The 14,891-nt window shown below is 48.1% G+C and overlaps 6 protein-coding genes across 6 annotated transcripts; 2 read left to right on the forward strand and 4 right to left on the reverse strand.

Annotated features, from left to right (window-relative positions):
* The first annotated feature begins 674 nt into the window (after positions 1 to 674).
* On the forward strand, positions 675 to 1,130 carry LOC141737725 (histone H4). The gene has a single exon (XM_074572673.1). It carries the CDS (start codon positions 694 to 696, stop codon positions 1,003 to 1,005), a length of 312 nt encoding a protein of 103 aa, XP_074428774.1. The 5' UTR covers positions 675 to 693; the 3' UTR covers positions 1,006 to 1,130.
* Positions 1,131 to 1,332: 202 nt separating this feature from the next.
* Positions 1,333 to 1,749, reverse strand: LOC141737726 (histone H2B 7). The gene has a single exon (XM_074572674.1). It carries the CDS (start codon positions 1,711 to 1,713, stop codon positions 1,333 to 1,335), a length of 381 nt encoding a protein of 126 aa, XP_074428775.1. The 5' UTR covers positions 1,714 to 1,749.
* A 379-nt stretch (positions 1,750 to 2,128) lies between these two features.
* Positions 2,129 to 2,615, reverse strand: LOC141737727 (histone H4). The gene has a single exon (XM_074572675.1). The coding sequence runs from the start codon at positions 2,613 to 2,615 to the stop codon at positions 2,304 to 2,306; it is 312 nt and encodes a 103-aa protein (XP_074428776.1). The 3' UTR covers positions 2,129 to 2,303.
* A 1,881-nt stretch (positions 2,616 to 4,496) lies between these two features.
* On the reverse strand, positions 4,497 to 8,600 carry LOC141737728 (histone H2A.J). The gene has a single exon (XM_074572676.1). The coding sequence runs from the start codon at positions 8,548 to 8,550 to the stop codon at positions 8,161 to 8,163; it is 390 nt and encodes a 129-aa protein (XP_074428777.1). The 5' UTR covers positions 8,551 to 8,600; the 3' UTR covers positions 4,497 to 8,160.
* Positions 8,601 to 8,828: 228 nt separating this feature from the next.
* On the forward strand, positions 8,829 to 9,636 carry LOC141737729 (histone H2B 1/2/3/4/6). Its single transcript, XM_074572677.1, has one exon. It carries the CDS (start codon positions 8,882 to 8,884, stop codon positions 9,260 to 9,262), a length of 381 nt encoding a protein of 126 aa, XP_074428778.1. The 5' UTR covers positions 8,829 to 8,881; the 3' UTR covers positions 9,263 to 9,636.
* Positions 9,637 to 10,070: 434 nt separating this feature from the next.
* On the reverse strand, positions 10,071 to 12,753 carry LOC141737730 (histone H1.01-like). Its single transcript, XM_074572679.1, has one exon. The coding sequence runs from the start codon at positions 11,321 to 11,323 to the stop codon at positions 10,658 to 10,660; it is 666 nt and encodes a 221-aa protein (XP_074428780.1). The 5' UTR covers positions 11,324 to 12,753; the 3' UTR covers positions 10,071 to 10,657.
* Between the last annotated feature and the right edge of the window lie 2,138 nt (positions 12,754 to 14,891).

Raw genomic sequence — 14,891 nt, forward strand, 5'->3', positions numbered from 1 at the left:
ACGTGGAAGGACTTAGTACCAGAAAGAAGCTGTAGGTCGAGGAGGACTAGGCTGGCAGAGATTATTTAAATACACCCGAGGAAGGTCTTTATGCAGGCAAATACTAACAATAAATACCTAAAAAAACAGCATAGGAAGTGTCCGAAGCGTAAGCGGGAGCGGGGACGGGCGGCGGGGCGGGGCGGGGCGGCAACGCCCAGCGCGGACACGGATTGGTCGGATTTTGCCGCAGACCCGCGCGCAGCAGTGAGGCACGGGCCCGGCACGGCGACGGGCGCGCCGCCGCCCCCTGCTCCTGCCACCGACGGAGACACGGAGCCGCCTCGGAACCGTCACCCGCGCAAAGTGGGGGGGGCAGGGACGGGGCGGGAGAGGAAAGAAGGGGAAAGGCGCACCGGCTGAGAGCGGGCAGGGGCCGGGCGGGGCGGGAGCCCGGGGCCGCTGGCCACAGGCGGAGCCGACGGAGGCGTCCCGGGGGCCAGCGGCGGGGCAAGCGCCTGTGCCGCCGCCTCGCGGGAAGCCCGTGCCGAGGCGCGCGGGGGCCGCCCGGGGGCGGTGGGCGGGGGAAAGGGCGGAGACGGCGTCCGAGTGCCCGCCTCCCGCCGCAGTCCTCAACCAGGTCGGCTCCCGGGGAATATACCGCGGCTCCGCCGCGCTGTCGGCGTGCAGTGTGAAGCTGCGGGAGGTACTACCATGTCTGGAAGAGGCAAGGGCGGGAAGGGGCTCGGCAAGGGGGGCGCCAAGCGCCACCGCAAGGTGCTGCGCGACAACATCCAGGGCATCACCAAGCCGGCCATCCGCCGCCTGGCTCGGCGCGGCGGCGTCAAGCGCATCTCGGGGCTCATCTACGAGGAGACGCGCGGCGTTCTCAAGGTCTTTCTGGAGAACGTGATCCGCGATGCCGTCACCTACACCGAGCACGCCAAGAGGAAGACGGTCACGGCCATGGACGTGGTGTACGCTCTCAAGCGACAGGGGCGCACCCTCTACGGCTTCGGCGGCTAAACTCGGATCGCAGACCTTGCACTGTCAAAACACAAAGGCTCTTTTCAGAGCCACCCACAAATTTCACAATGAGAGCTGTTGATTATTACAAAAATATTGCTACAAAAAATACTAAAAAATTAACAGAAACAAAGCTATGAAAATGCATAACTCAAAAGTTGTTCAGTGTATTGTATTTTAGTCAATGTGCATTATTTACTATGTATATAAAAATATAATTCAGAAATCTGATAGAATACCCTTAGGTTTTAGTTTGCAATTACAGCTCTTTTTAGGAAAGCGTGGGGGCTCTTAAAAGAGCCTTTGGGTTAGATTTTTAAACCGTTTTTACTTGGAGCTGGTGTACTTGGTGACGGCCTTGGTGCCCTCGGAGACAGCGTGCTTGGCCAGCTCGCCGGGCAGCAGGAGCCGCACGGCCGTCTGGATCTCCCGCGAGGTGATGGTGGAGCGCTTGTTGTAGTGCGCCAGGCGCGAGGCCTCGCCGGCGATGCGCTCGAAGATGTCGTTGACGAAGGAGTTCATAATGCTCATGGCCTTGGACGAGATGCCCGTGTCGGGGTGCACCTGCTTCAGCACCTTGTACACGTAGATGGAGTAGCTCTCCTTCCTTGCTCTCTTTCGCTTCTTGTCACCCTTCTTCTGCGTCTTAGTGACAGCTTTCTTAGAGCCCTTCTTCGGTGCTGGGGCAGATTTGGCCGGCTCAGGCATCCTTGAAAGTTTATTTCCAAGATCTTCACTGTACCTCACAACATCGAAAATGGCGACTGCCACCCCTATTTATAAGGGCGTTATGCAAATTAGAGGATTGTAATCTTTCCATTCCTATTGGAGTAAAAAATATCAACGTAATTATAGGCACTTCCGTCCTGTTACTTGTCAGTTTAGGCGCTGCATCTACACAATCATTGTGCTTTGCAGCTGACACTAATGGTGGTATCATCCTCACTAGGAAGAACAATGTATCTAAATACATAGTAAAAGGTACACTGAGGTTACACTTACTAATGAGATTATTAAGAACTTCTGGTTCCCACGCTTTCCTAAAAAGAGCTGCAATTGCAAATGAAAACCTAAAGGTATTCTATCAGATTTCTGAATTATATTTTTATACACATAGCAAATAATGCACATTGACTAAAATACAATACACTGCACAACTGAGTTATGCATTTTCATAGCTTTGCTTCTGTTAATTTTTTAGTATTTTTTGCAGTAATCAACAGCTCTCATTGTGAAGTTTGTGGGTGGCTCTGAAAAGAGCCTTTGTGTTTTGACAGTGCAAGGTCTGCGATTCGAGTTTAGCCGCCGAAGCCGTAGAGGGTGCGCCCCTGTCGCTTGAGAGCGTACACCACGTCCATGGCCGTGACCGTCTTCCTCTTGGCGTGCTCGGTGTAGGTGACGGCGTCGCGGATCACGTTCTCCAGAAAGACCTTGAGAACGCCGCGCGTCTCCTCGTAGATGAGCCCCGAGATGCGCTTGACGCCGCCGCGCCGAGCCAGGCGGCGGATGGCCGGCTTGGTGATGCCCTGGATGTTGTCGCGCAGCACCTTGCGGTGGCGCTTGGCGCCCCCCTTGCCGAGCCCCTTCCCGCCCTTGCCTCTTCCAGACATGGTAGTACCTCCCGCAGCTTCACACTGCACGCCGACAGCGCGGCGGAGCCGCGGTATATTCCCCGGGAGCCGACCTGGTTGAGGACTGCGGCGGGAGGCGGGCACTCGGACGCCGTCTCCGCCCTTTCCCCCGCCCACCGCCCCCGGGCGGCCCCCGCGCGCCTCGGCACGGGCTTCCCGCGAGGCGGCGGCACAGGCGCTTGCCCCGCCGCTGGCCCCCGGGACGCCTCCGTCGGCTCCGCCTGTGGCCAGCGGCCCCGGGCTCCCGCCCCGCCCGGCCCCTGCCCGCTCTCAGCCGGTGCGCCTTTCCCCTTCTTTCCTCTCCCGCCCCGTCCCTGCCCCCCCCACTTTGCGCGGGTGACGGTTCCGAGGCGGCTCCGTGTCTCCGTCGGTGGCGGGAGCAGGGGGCGGCGGCGCGCCCGTCGCCGTGCCGGGCCCGTGCCTCGCTGCTGCGCGCGGGTCTGCGGCAAAATCCGACCAATCCGTGTCCGCGCTGGGCGTTGCCGCCCCGCCCCGCCGCCCGTCCCCGCTTCTGCTCGCCGGCAGCCCGCGGTGGGACTTTTCCTGGGCCGCGCTCTCTTTGTTCGCTTCGGCCATGGCGGCTCCGCGTTTTCTTTGTCTACCCGCATACCGCGCTCCAGAACGCGGCCCAGTCCTCTGTGCAGCCTTGGGGGCCGGACGCCGGGCGTTCAGAACTTTCGTGTCAGTGCGAGAGGGAGGGAGGCCCTAAGCAGCAGGGAAAATGGTCAGTGAGTGGCTCCGGTGGGAGACGCTTAGATCTTGAGGCTCCCTTGAAGGCAACTCGGGCCGACTGCTTAGGAGCGCAGGGGGAACCGTCCGTCTTCCTCCTCAGCCGCCCCCAGCCCCGGAGCGCAGTCCCACGGGCAGCGCAGGCCGCAGGGCGCCAGAGCCGGTCCCCGGAAGAGAGAAGTGCTCGCTGGTTTGCGGCTTGATCCAACAAGCGAAAGAAAACATACTTTTTTTTGTTTTTTCCTTTAAATGGGCAATCAAAAAATTTTGCTGTGTTTTTCACGCTTTTGCTAACAAACCTCGCATACTTGCCTCTTGCAGTAGGTGGGACAGCATTTGTAAAGTGGACGAATAAACACTGGAAGAGTTATGGGGCTATATTTTTAATTTAAATTATTAAAATTTTAAATGGTACTTACTCCAAATAGAATTAATGTGGCTATTGTATTTGCCAATTTTTATATTATTAGTGTTTTGCACACTTCAAACATGTCTACCTTTTAAAAAGAATTTTTTTTTTTTTTTAAATTTGTACAGTTGTTTACGTAATTTCATTCCTGAACATAATTTACAGAATTTAGGCAACATCTCCAGAATATTTCTTTGCAGAATATATTCCCTAAATTCAGGGGAGAAGGGGGATGTATTAAATTACAGGAGTCCAAAAAAGTACAAGTCTTTTCTATGATTTTAACTGTGAATTCCATTTTCATTCCAACGGTTATTTTAAACATATTGAAGTGAAAAAAGTGTCACACAAATATATATGACATGAGCAGGCAAAACTAGCTTTAATTTAATTACGTTCACTTATTGACAGAACAGAATGAACTAAGACTGTTTATAGACTAACTGGAAGGTTTATCTATAAACAGTGGGCCTGCCAGGCTGGTATCTAAAATCACCATTTGGCTCCACAAAGTCTGCTTTGTTCTTTATACCTGAAGACCTGCATCTAGATATGTTTCCTGAGGCAGTTATAAACAGCCTTCTGAATGCTAAAGGAAGCCTAAAGGAATTACACAAAATCTTTTAGCATGTCAAAAGTCATAATTTCTTTAAAACTTTTCCTAAGCGCAGGATGAGTATCCTAGTATAACTTTTCCCTCTAGCTGTATAACCACTAGAAGACTTGGAAAATCACTTTCCAAAGCGTCCTGGCAGAAATGGCTGATGCAGAAACTGAGACCAGTAGCTTATAGATTAATTAACAGCAAACACCTTTCCCCAAAATGTGGAGCACATTTGATATAATTTAATATCGTGCTTTCTAGAAGTCTGCCTTGCATGAAAGTTGCTACCAGTGGCCACGATGTATTTTCCAAATGTTTCTGTTAGCACCATAGTTGGTTCTCTCATGGACCAGAGGGTGTTCTGAGACAAACACAATTAAAGCAGAAAGAAAATTTTGCTGCTGTGTATAATGCCTAATTAAGTTGCTTTTACTGTGGATTGGAGTCAATAATTATTATTTGGATCAAAGTTTAGGATCCAATCCTCAGATTATAGGAACTACATTTTGCTCAGGAGTTTGGACACATAGTATTAGGAGGCAAATGAGAAAGGAAACCTCTGCAAAACTCTGCTGCATTAAAAAAAAAAAAAAAAAAACACAACCCCCCCCCCCAAAAAACCCCAAACGAAAACATAAAAACAACCCCCCCCCAAAAAAAACTAACAAAAAATCCAAACCAAAAAACAACCAAAAAAGAACCTGTAGCTTTCCAAGTGTGCTTTAATTAGGACAGTTGCTCTATTTCCTCATTAAACTATAGTGAGGAAATAGCATTTGATGCAGTAAGGCAACATCTCACCATGACTGCGCAAGAAAGTACCTAATAAGTAAAAGAATCATCATCTCAGTGTATTATATCCAACTGCAAAGTTGATCTTAATTTTCTTGAGAGGTTATATGGCAATTTAAAACCATATCTGTATCTGGTACAAGTGTAATAACAATATGCAAACTAAAGTCATGTAAGATCTTTTTAATAGAGTACATTATTTCTAACATCGCAAAAAAATTAAAGGTGAAAAGGGCTAGAAAATCTTTTCGTCTTACTTTTTAACTAGACAATCCTAAGACTTTTGATATGCAGACTGATATTATTGAGTTATCCCTAAACATAACTGTGATCTATAACATTTGAGGGAGCTTGGTTGGAATGTTTTGGGTTTTTTTGCATCACAAGTTCTTTAGAACCTGATGATGTATTGGAACCCAGTGATACAGCTGAGGCACCATATGGTGTGGATTTCCTCATTACTACTGTTTGTTGTATATGCAAATGAGAGAAAACTCATTTATTTAAACTTGCTTTGCTACTCTCCTTCATCCAGTGGGATTTGCTTGAAAGCCATGAGTCTTTAAAAACGGTAGATTTGCTAGCAATCTTATCATATAATCCATCTGATTTATAGGAAATTTATATCTGAGGCCTCACCAGTGTGATGGCAGCACAGGCTTCACAACTGGTACAACCAGTAGTGACTAAGAAGAAAAACTAGCAAATGCTAAGAAGTGGACCTCAGTGTCACAGAGGACGAAACTTGAGTAAATGGGGTGAGCAGGGTAGTGTGTGAAATAGGAGGCGTTTGGAATGAAACTCTGAAGAAAATAATGAGTTTCTGGTCAGATGACCAGAAAAATTTGGAGGGAGGTGCTGAATTTGCTTCCACACACAGTAAAGGGCAGGGCCTTCTCCTGTGGTACCAACTTTGATTTCCACATCTAGGAATTTGTTCATGGAGAAATCCCACTCCTGGATACAGATACCCCCACCTCCCTGGTCTTTCTCTGGAATTCCAGTGCTTTGATCTAGAGTTGCATGCTTGCAGCCCAGAAATCCCATCATATCCTGGGCTGCATAAAAAGCATCAGGGACAGCAGGTCGAGGGAGGTGACTGACCCTTCTACTCCACTCTGGTGAGACCCCACCTGTAATACTGCATCCAGCTCTGGGGCTGCCAGCACAAGGAAGACATGGACCTGCTGGAGCAGATCCAGAGGAGGGCCCCAAAAATGATCAGAGGGCTGGAGCACCTCTCCTAAGAAGAAAGGCTGAGACAGTTGGTGTTATTGCAGCCTTTCAATATAGAAAGATGGAGAGAGACTTTTTACCAAGGCAGGTAAGAAGACAGTTTTAAACTAAAAGAGGGTAGATTTAGATTGGATATAAAGAAGAATTTTTTTGGCAAGGAGGGTGATGAGACACCGGAACAGGTTGCCCAGAGAGGCTGTGGATGCTTCATCCCTGGAAGTATGCAAAATCAGGTTGGATGGGGCAATGAACAACCTGGTCTAGTGGAAGGTGTCCCTGCCCATGGCAGGGGGGTTAGACTAGATCCGTTTTCATGGTCTCTTCCAACTCAAGCTGTTTATGATCGCTGTCTACTGACAACACTTATGCCGGGATCTGTTCTGGAAATTAAATATAGAAGAATTGTGCATGTTAAAACACATCATTGCAATTCTTAAAGAAAAGCATGAGTGCCAGGAGACATGTAGCTACAGCTAATGATGATCAATAAAACAGCATAATGAAAACATCACAACTCTAAATGTATCCACTTGCAAACGAAACCCTTAGGCACAGATACTGTCACTGTATCAGAATAGTCTGGTGCTCTAGACAGATCTCTCGATGTTTCTCTCCACAAGTGACCCCTGATACCCCACTTTGGCCATGACACAGTCCTACCTAAAAAACCTCTCTGCTACAGCTTGGACAGGGGGAGAAATGAAATGCACAGGGGGTGGTACCTTGCTATAGGTGGTATTTCCCTTCCTCCAGGCCCAGAGCATTCCTCCTCTTCCTCCCCAGGGGATGGAGACGGCAGAGGTACTGCAAAAGTGGGAGCTATGGACCAAACGCAGTGCACTGCAGGCCATCAGGAGCAGCTTTTGGGAGCATCCTAGCAAGAGGGATCAACTAGACACTTTCTCTCAGAATTTGTAACAGTGACTCTAAAGAGTTGTAACATTGTGCTTTTGCATGATACTTGTGCCAACACCGTAGAAGGCTAACTCAAATATCACCCACTGTAAACTGATGGAAGAGCAGGAATAACTATGCACAGTAAGGGAATTTAAAAATGGCAAGTGTGAAAATCCCGCTTAAAACAGGAATATACCTGCAGGGGAAGGAGTTTCTTCTGAATGGAAAGATGCTACATTGTTGCTTTACAGTGCAGGTCTGACTAGTTAAGTATCTAGATCAAAATGAGCCATTTCCCCTAAAGCATTTCTCATTTTATTTCTAAACAAAGTCACAGGGAGGCTTTACATCTTTTAAAGAACAAAGACCTGCAAATGAAGCCTTTCTTCATTCTTAGATGTAGCTATATGAGTTTGGGAGGGCCTCCTATTTATCTTCATGCTGCATAGCCTTATCCACCCCCACCCACCCACTCCCTTTTCACACTTAGTAGCCTGTGAAATCATGGAAGTTGAGCAGATTCAATATTAAGAAGTGTTTTACTGATCCTCCTACAAGAAACAAAACAATCAATAAATCACTACAAATACAACTGGCACTCTTCTATTAAAAAGTATGAGGAGCTGGAAGGCAAACATATCACTTTTCCTTGGGAGAAACCAAAAGCTTTAAGATATTGCCACAAAATACGGTGTTAGCTCCGTCACAACAGCAGCATAATAAACACTTAGCACCAAAGCACTTGTATAAAGAAAGCAACACAACTCTTTTTCTGATTTGTGTGGGTGGCTCTGAAAAGAGCCTTTGGGTTGTAATGTTATGTTAGGAAAAGTCTGAGCAGCTTTTGCTCGCTGGGCTTATTTGCTCTTGGCCTTGTGACTCTCGGTCTTCTTGGGCAGCAGCACGGCCTGGATGTTGGGCAGCACCCCGCCCTGCGCGATCGTCACCTTGCCCAGCAGCTTGTTGAGCTCCTCGTCGTTGCGGATGGCCAGCTGCAGGTGGCGGGGGATGATGCGCGTCTTCTTGTTGTCGCGGGCCGCGTTGCCCGCCAGCTCCAGGATCTCGGCCGTCAGGTACTCCAGCACAGCCGCCATGTAGACGGGCGCTCCAGCGCCCACCCGCTCGGCATAGTTACCTTTCCGGAGGAGACGATGGACGCGGCCCACGGGGAACTGCAGCCCGGCCCGCGACGAGCGCGACTTGGCCTTGGCTCGGACTTTACCTCCCTGCTTCCCGCGGCCCGACATGACGGAGGCACTGAAGAGCGACGATCTCCCCCCCGCTAAACAACACAGAGAAAATCAAACTGACGCAACGGCTCTTCCCTTTTTATTCCTTCCCTGGGCGGGATTAGCGCTCGGTGATTGGCTAGAAGCCGTCGCTGCTTATACAGCCAATGAGAAGACGGATCGTATTGTGACCAATCAGAGAGAAAGCCGCACCCCCTGGTGGGAGAACGGCCAATCAAAGTGTAGGAGTTAGAGGCTTGATATTTGCATAACCGCCCTATAAATAGAGGGCGCCGCGGCCATTTTAGCTGTTGCTTCGGTTCTCTAAAGGAGCAAGACACCTGTTAAGATGCCTGAGCCGGCCAAGTCCGCTCCCGCGCCCAAGAAGGGCTCCAAGAAAGCGGTGACCAAGACGCAGAAGAAGGGCGACAAGAAGCGCAAGAAGAGCCGCAAGGAGAGCTACTCCATCTACGTGTACAAGGTGCTGAAGCAGGTGCACCCCGACACGGGCATCTCGTCCAAGGCCATGGGCATCATGAACTCGTTCGTCAACGACATCTTCGAGCGCATCGCCGGCGAGGCCTCGCGCCTGGCGCACTACAACAAGCGCTCCACCATCACCTCGCGGGAGATCCAGACGGCCGTGCGGCTCCTGCTGCCCGGCGAGCTGGCCAAGCACGCTGTCTCCGAGGGCACCAAGGCTGTCACCAAGTACACCAGCTCCAAGTAGAGCATCTCGGACCTGTCAGTTTTAACCTGTTAACCCAAAGGCTCTTTTAAGAGCCACCCACAGAATCCCTGAAAGAGCTTTAACACTGCTATGTCTTTTTATGTGTGAAAATGTAATACGAAATGGTAAATAAAATTTGCAATAAATCTGTTAAATGACAGTCGTTGGAGCTTGCAATGATTAGTAATCTGTCTGAAATCCTTGATGTTTCATAGCTTAAAGCAAATAAAAATGTATTAATTATTACCTCATAAATCTTAACGTTCAAATACCTTTTCCAATATATGTAGGGATTACTGTTAAGTTCCTTTACATTAGAGATCTGAGAGACGCAGGACATTATACATGTTCCATCATTAATAAATTTACACCTCTTCTACTACCTACATTAACACACCCAGCCCAAAAAATGAGCATGTGGGGTTAATTAAGGGCCCTGATCACTTTTTTGCACAGGGGTCCCGCGACAGTTCAGGCTTAAATATTTTCCCTTCTATGTGAGAGGACAGAAAACAGCCTGGGATAAGCGTTGCCACCTCTGAGGCGGGGTAGGCGCTCTGAAAGGACGAGCCGCCCGGGGACGCGCGGGAGCCGGGCCCCCCGCCGGACGCGGAGGCAGCGCGGGCTTTTCGAAATGCTCCAATCGCCCAATAAGTGGCTGCGGCTTCTCCCATCAGCCAATCACAACCGACCCTAGGCGGAGCCGCGGGTAGCTCCGCGCCGCTCCGCCTCCGCGCCCCCACCAGGGGCAAAACTCCTTGCCCGCAGCGGGTCCGCACAGGCTGCCCGGCAGAGCTCCCGCTGCACCGCCACCCGGCCGGCAGGGTGCGGGAGAGGATCGCTGGTAGCTCCGACCCGACCTCCCGCCCCGGCAATCGCCTTCTCAAAAAGGCAGGTCGGTGAAGTCAGGCAGAAATTAAAAGCTGCCCCAAAGGCAGCGCTGCCAAGCGGAAAGGTCATTGCCAAGGAAGCGGAGGAGCCGTGCTGTGACAGTTCCCGGCTACGGTCGCTAAGAGGTGTGGCAGTCGCACCCAGGCTCGTTAGGAACCGCGCTGGTTAAAGCACCGAAAGAAACCTCCACGCCCCAAGCAGTCCCTTTAACACAAACACCCTTTCGCTGTGCTCAAAAAAAAAAAAAAAAAAAAAAAAAAGTCAGCCTCTAGAAAGCGTTTTCGCAGGGAATGTAAACTTTATTTTTCCAAGTCTTAGCGCAACCACGGCCGGAAGTTTAGCGTCCCATCCACTCCACAGACGAACGTCCCACACGGATAGTGGCGTGTGGTTACCTCTGCTGCAGGCACAGAGCTCGGCGACGGAGTGTATCAGCCCTTTTTCGGACAATAGTGGGTGGCTCTTAAAAGAGCCGTTGGGTTTAAGTATTTCCACTTCAACACTTCACTTCTTGGGCGCCGCCTTCTTTGCCTTGGCTGCTTTCGGCTTGGCCGCCTTGGGCTTGGCTGCTTTGGGCTTCACTGCCTTCGCCTTAGCCGGGCTCTTCGCTGCTGCCGCCGCCTTCTTGGGCTTGGCAGCCTTGGTCGCCTTCTTGGGGCTCTTGGCCGCTTTCTTGGTCGCGGTGGCCGCCGGCTTCTTGGCTTTCTTGGGGCTCTTCTTCACGGCCGCCGCCTTCTTGGGCTTCTTGGCGGCGCTGGCGGGCTTCTTGGCTGCCGGCTTCTTGGGCTTGGCCGCAGTCGCCCGCTTCTTGGGGGCTTTTTCCTTCACTTCTCCGGGCTTCTTACTGAGGCGGAAGGAGCCGGAGGCGCCGGTGCCCTTGGTCTGCACCAGCGTGCCCTTGCTGACGAGACTCTTGAGCCCCAGCTTGATGCGGCTGTTGTTCTTCTCCACATCGTAGCCGCCGGCGGCCAGCGCCTTCTTGAGCGCGGCGAGGGAGAGCCCCTTGCGCTCCTTGGAGGCGGAGACGGCCTTGGTGATCAGCTCGGTGACGCTGGGGCCGGCGGGTTTGCGGGCTTTGGAGCCGCCCGCCGCTTTCTTCGGCTTCTTGGCGGCGGCCTTAGCGGCGGGGGCCGCGACGGTGGGAGCGGCGGCGGGAGCGGTCTCCGACATCGCTGCAGAGACTTCTTCCTAATCAAAAGAAAGTAATTGGGCTACAGTAACCCCGATGCCTGAATTTATAGCGAAGCGGTGATCTGTGATTGGTGCTTTCCAGAGCCCGCCTAACTGTTAGCCAGGAAGAGCTTTTCGTCCTCCGAGTCTGTGTTTCTTCGGAGTTATAAATTCATATTTTTTGTAAAATGCGTGCCACGAAATCACCCCAGTTTCTTCGGGGAAGGAAGAGAAGACGGTGGACTTTCATTCGGGGGAATTTCTTACTGTTGGGACCCCAGATGAGAGAGAAAAGACGTGTTTAACCCCGCGTTGTGAAGCCAGACAGACCCCGGGAACGGCAAACTTTTGTTTTTCCTTCTAAATTAAAATAAAACCCGTAGATAAAAAGTCTCCCCCGTAATACAGGCTTATTCTTTAGGGGGTTCTCTTCAGATTGTGACAGAAATCGAGGGGACAGCTTCAGTATTTTTGACGTAAATTGATTTCAAAGAAAAGGAAGTAACACAATTTCATGGCTTAGCTTTGAATATGGATAAAGATTCGACTCCCTTAACCATATCTTTAACTATTAAGGACACGGTATTTCCACAGATTTTCGTGTTTTGGGAAAATAAGAGACCTTCGGAGGAATATATATACTGTTGAAAAGTGTCTGGAACTTGCTAGGGCTCTGCATTTTTCGTGGTGTTCTGTAAGTGAATAGCAAGGTTTTATTTTTTTTTTAATAGTTTCTGTTTATAAAATGAATCTGTCAATGCCTAGTTAATGTATATAAATTTGGGATAAGCTGCTAGTTTAACGTTTTCTTAGATATAGTAGTGTATATTATTATTACTTAAGGCTTGTAGAAATCAGAAGCACATTTGTAGGGGGAAAATGTCAAACAGGTATATATACACTAATATGTATCGCATACTACTTAAACATTAATAGAGCCAGCTGAAACCTCGATTCTCCCCAAATAAATTAAATAATATGGAAATCTGGCCTGTGTGAAGAGAATACTTAAGCCTCAATATTACCTATAAATATTTGGACGCAGATTTTTTTTTTTCTTTTTTTTTTTTTTTCCCCATAGGTTTAATAAAATCTGCCATTCTCTTTTTTAAAGGAAAAGGAAAACATTTGTCAACTTAGGTTTTCATCCAAATCCTCAGAATACTGAAATAATTTTCAGACAATCCTCATAAACCGGAATCAACTTTAATTATTACGATCCCACTTAATTATTAAGTCTCACACAGTGACAACAGAAATTAATTATTTTTTTTGAGGGCTGCTATGAATTGTTATTGGATAATTTTTGATTAAATCAGAAGACAAAAGCCTCGATCGGCTTCTAATCACAAAACAGCCTGAATATTTTATTTTCCTTGGCTGAAAAGAACGAATTAGGCCCAAACCTAGTATTTTCCCCCATCGTACTTTGTAAAACTTGTCATGCAAAGCATCAGTGGGCTCTTTCAGCAAAGGAGCATCTGTTCTAGCATGGCTGCATCTGAGATTCTAGAAGACAAGCAGTATGTTGCAAAAGGCCCTGACATTTATTTTCATACATTAAATGTAGAAGACAGAATTAAGTGATACTTAATAGTAAGTAGTTTTAGCTGACATGAGATAGGTTAAAATGACAAGAATAAATGACATATATTAGAATAACAAAAGTGAATACAATGTACTGTCACTTTTTCATATTCTCTTTTAGTTCTATTTTTATTTTGTTGTGTCTGCAAGCAGCCCAGCTAATAAATACTTTGAAGGAGAGAAGGACAGGAAGGGAAAAGCAGAGAAAGGGAAAAATTAGGCTTTTTAGTACTCCACAGTAAAAACTAGACTGTAAGGCATATCAAAGTGGGCTGTGAAATATGCCACACTTCTCATGTGAATGCGGCATCATTCCCACATAAGCAACTAGACCAAATCCACAGTAGACATAGAGTTTGAAAGCTCAGGCTGGTAAAACAAATGAACCATAGGAATATTTTTCTGAGAGGTAAAAATGCAGTAGGTGATAGCAAGATGAGGGCATTATGCTTATTTTCCAGGTTAAGTGGGTGGAGATGGGCATAAGCAGAATCAAACTGAGTGATACAAAAGACAGAGCCGGGATGGGTTGTCATCTATCCAGGTCTGCTTTATGTACATTCTTCTGGGAATAAGGACTGAAAGAAGCTTAATGTGCCTTAATCTCTGTAGCTTTGGCGATTTAGTGTTAGATCTCTATAAATCTAGTTTATTACACTTGAAACTGGCTGGGAAGCTGGGAGCAACTGTGAGTGAACAGTAACCGCTGGTGGAAGAGAGCAGCTGTAGCCCCAGGGGTGAATCCTCTTCACCAGCTCCATCCCTCACATCCACACATTTGGGCAAGTTTCCCTTCAAGCTTGCTCTTTGTAAACCTGTTCTCGGCCCACCAGGAGAGGAGAGATTTCCTTCCCCTCCCCCACAAACAGGCAGCAGGTTAAAGACAGGGAGGAAGAAAGAGATGGGAGCAGAGCTCTCAGATCTTGCTCCCTAAGTAGCGGCAGTCACTTAACTCCGTCCACAGCCCATAGGCATTGCTGTGCCTACTCTGTGACAAGTTTTAAAGGGACAAGAGCATCTCCATTTTTGTAAAGAAAGCAGATGAAGAAGGTTGTGATGTGAGGATTTCAAGGAGCAGAATTTAGAACTTCTCACACTTTTAGTTCTGGATGGGTTCGGGTAAATCTACATGTCTTTTAACCAGTTTCTTCCTCCAGGTGCTGACTATTTTGAGTTGCCTTTGTGAAGTTCTTTTTTTTTCCCTAATAGTCTGAGACACTGGAAGGCCTGGCAGCTGGCCTGCGGCATTATGTGTCAGCATCCTTCATTGTACCTATTCCTCAACATCAAACTGGCCCTGTTCTGCATAGAGCACTATTCCTGGCCTACTTCTGAGCGCTGAGGATTTTCCTGGCCTTAGCAACCATTTTTGCAAAAGGCGATCTTTTTTTTTTTAAACAGAGGGAATTTAGAGATATGAGGTGGTGTGAAAAGGCGAGTTTTTTCTAGGGTTATTTCCTTCCCTCACCCCAGTAAAGGCATTTGCTAGTTAATTGGATAAACTTGCTAACAGCTCTGAACAATTTTCAGGTTTGCATTGCTGGAAATACCTGTTAAATGCAACAGTGAATCAAAATAACAATTGTCAGTTTTTAGAGAGACCAATCACAATCAACCTTAGAAATAGGATTGATATTACCCTGGGTGCTTTACAGATAAGGGGAAAAGACAAAGCAAAGGAAACATCCCACCACATAACTCAGAAAATCAGCGGTAGAAGTTTTCAACCTGACAGAGAAATTTTCTTACTGCCAAGAAACATTACCTGGGAAAAAAAAGGTTTTGAGAGTGAGCTGGTAATAAAAATTGTTTGCAGTTGCCATGTGAAGAGGCAAATATTTAAATGTGACTCCTTTTATGCTAAATTTCAATCAAACTGTAAAGACTGAAAGTTCTCCTGTTTTTCCTTTCCAAGCACCCTGTCCAAATGCAGGCTCTGTTTATCTCATATGCAAAACGTCAAACCAATTTCTTATGCCTC

This window comes from Larus michahellis, chromosome 1 (assembly GCF_964199755.1).
Source record: "Larus michahellis chromosome 1, bLarMic1.1, whole genome shotgun sequence".
In the NCBI taxonomy this organism is placed as follows: domain Eukaryota; kingdom Metazoa; phylum Chordata; class Aves; order Charadriiformes; family Laridae; genus Larus; species Larus michahellis.

What these genes read in the sequence shown, in the direction of transcription:
- LOC141737725 (XM_074572673.1), top strand. Translation starts at nt 694, where the DNA reads ATGTCTGGAAGAGGCAAGGGCGGGAAGGGGCTCGGCAAGGGGGGCGCC.
- LOC141737726 (XM_074572674.1), bottom strand. Translation starts at nt 1,713, where the DNA reads ATGCCTGAGCCGGCCAAATCTGCCCCAGCACCGAAGAAGGGCTCTAAG.
- LOC141737727 (XM_074572675.1), bottom strand. Translation starts at nt 2,615, where the DNA reads ATGTCTGGAAGAGGCAAGGGCGGGAAGGGGCTCGGCAAGGGGGGCGCC.
- LOC141737728 (XM_074572676.1), bottom strand. Translation starts at nt 8,550, where the DNA reads ATGTCGGGCCGCGGGAAGCAGGGAGGTAAAGTCCGAGCCAAGGCCAAG.
- LOC141737729 (XM_074572677.1), top strand. Translation starts at nt 8,882, where the DNA reads ATGCCTGAGCCGGCCAAGTCCGCTCCCGCGCCCAAGAAGGGCTCCAAG.
- LOC141737730 (XM_074572679.1), bottom strand. Translation starts at nt 11,323, where the DNA reads ATGTCGGAGACCGCTCCCGCCGCCGCTCCCACCGTCGCGGCCCCCGCC.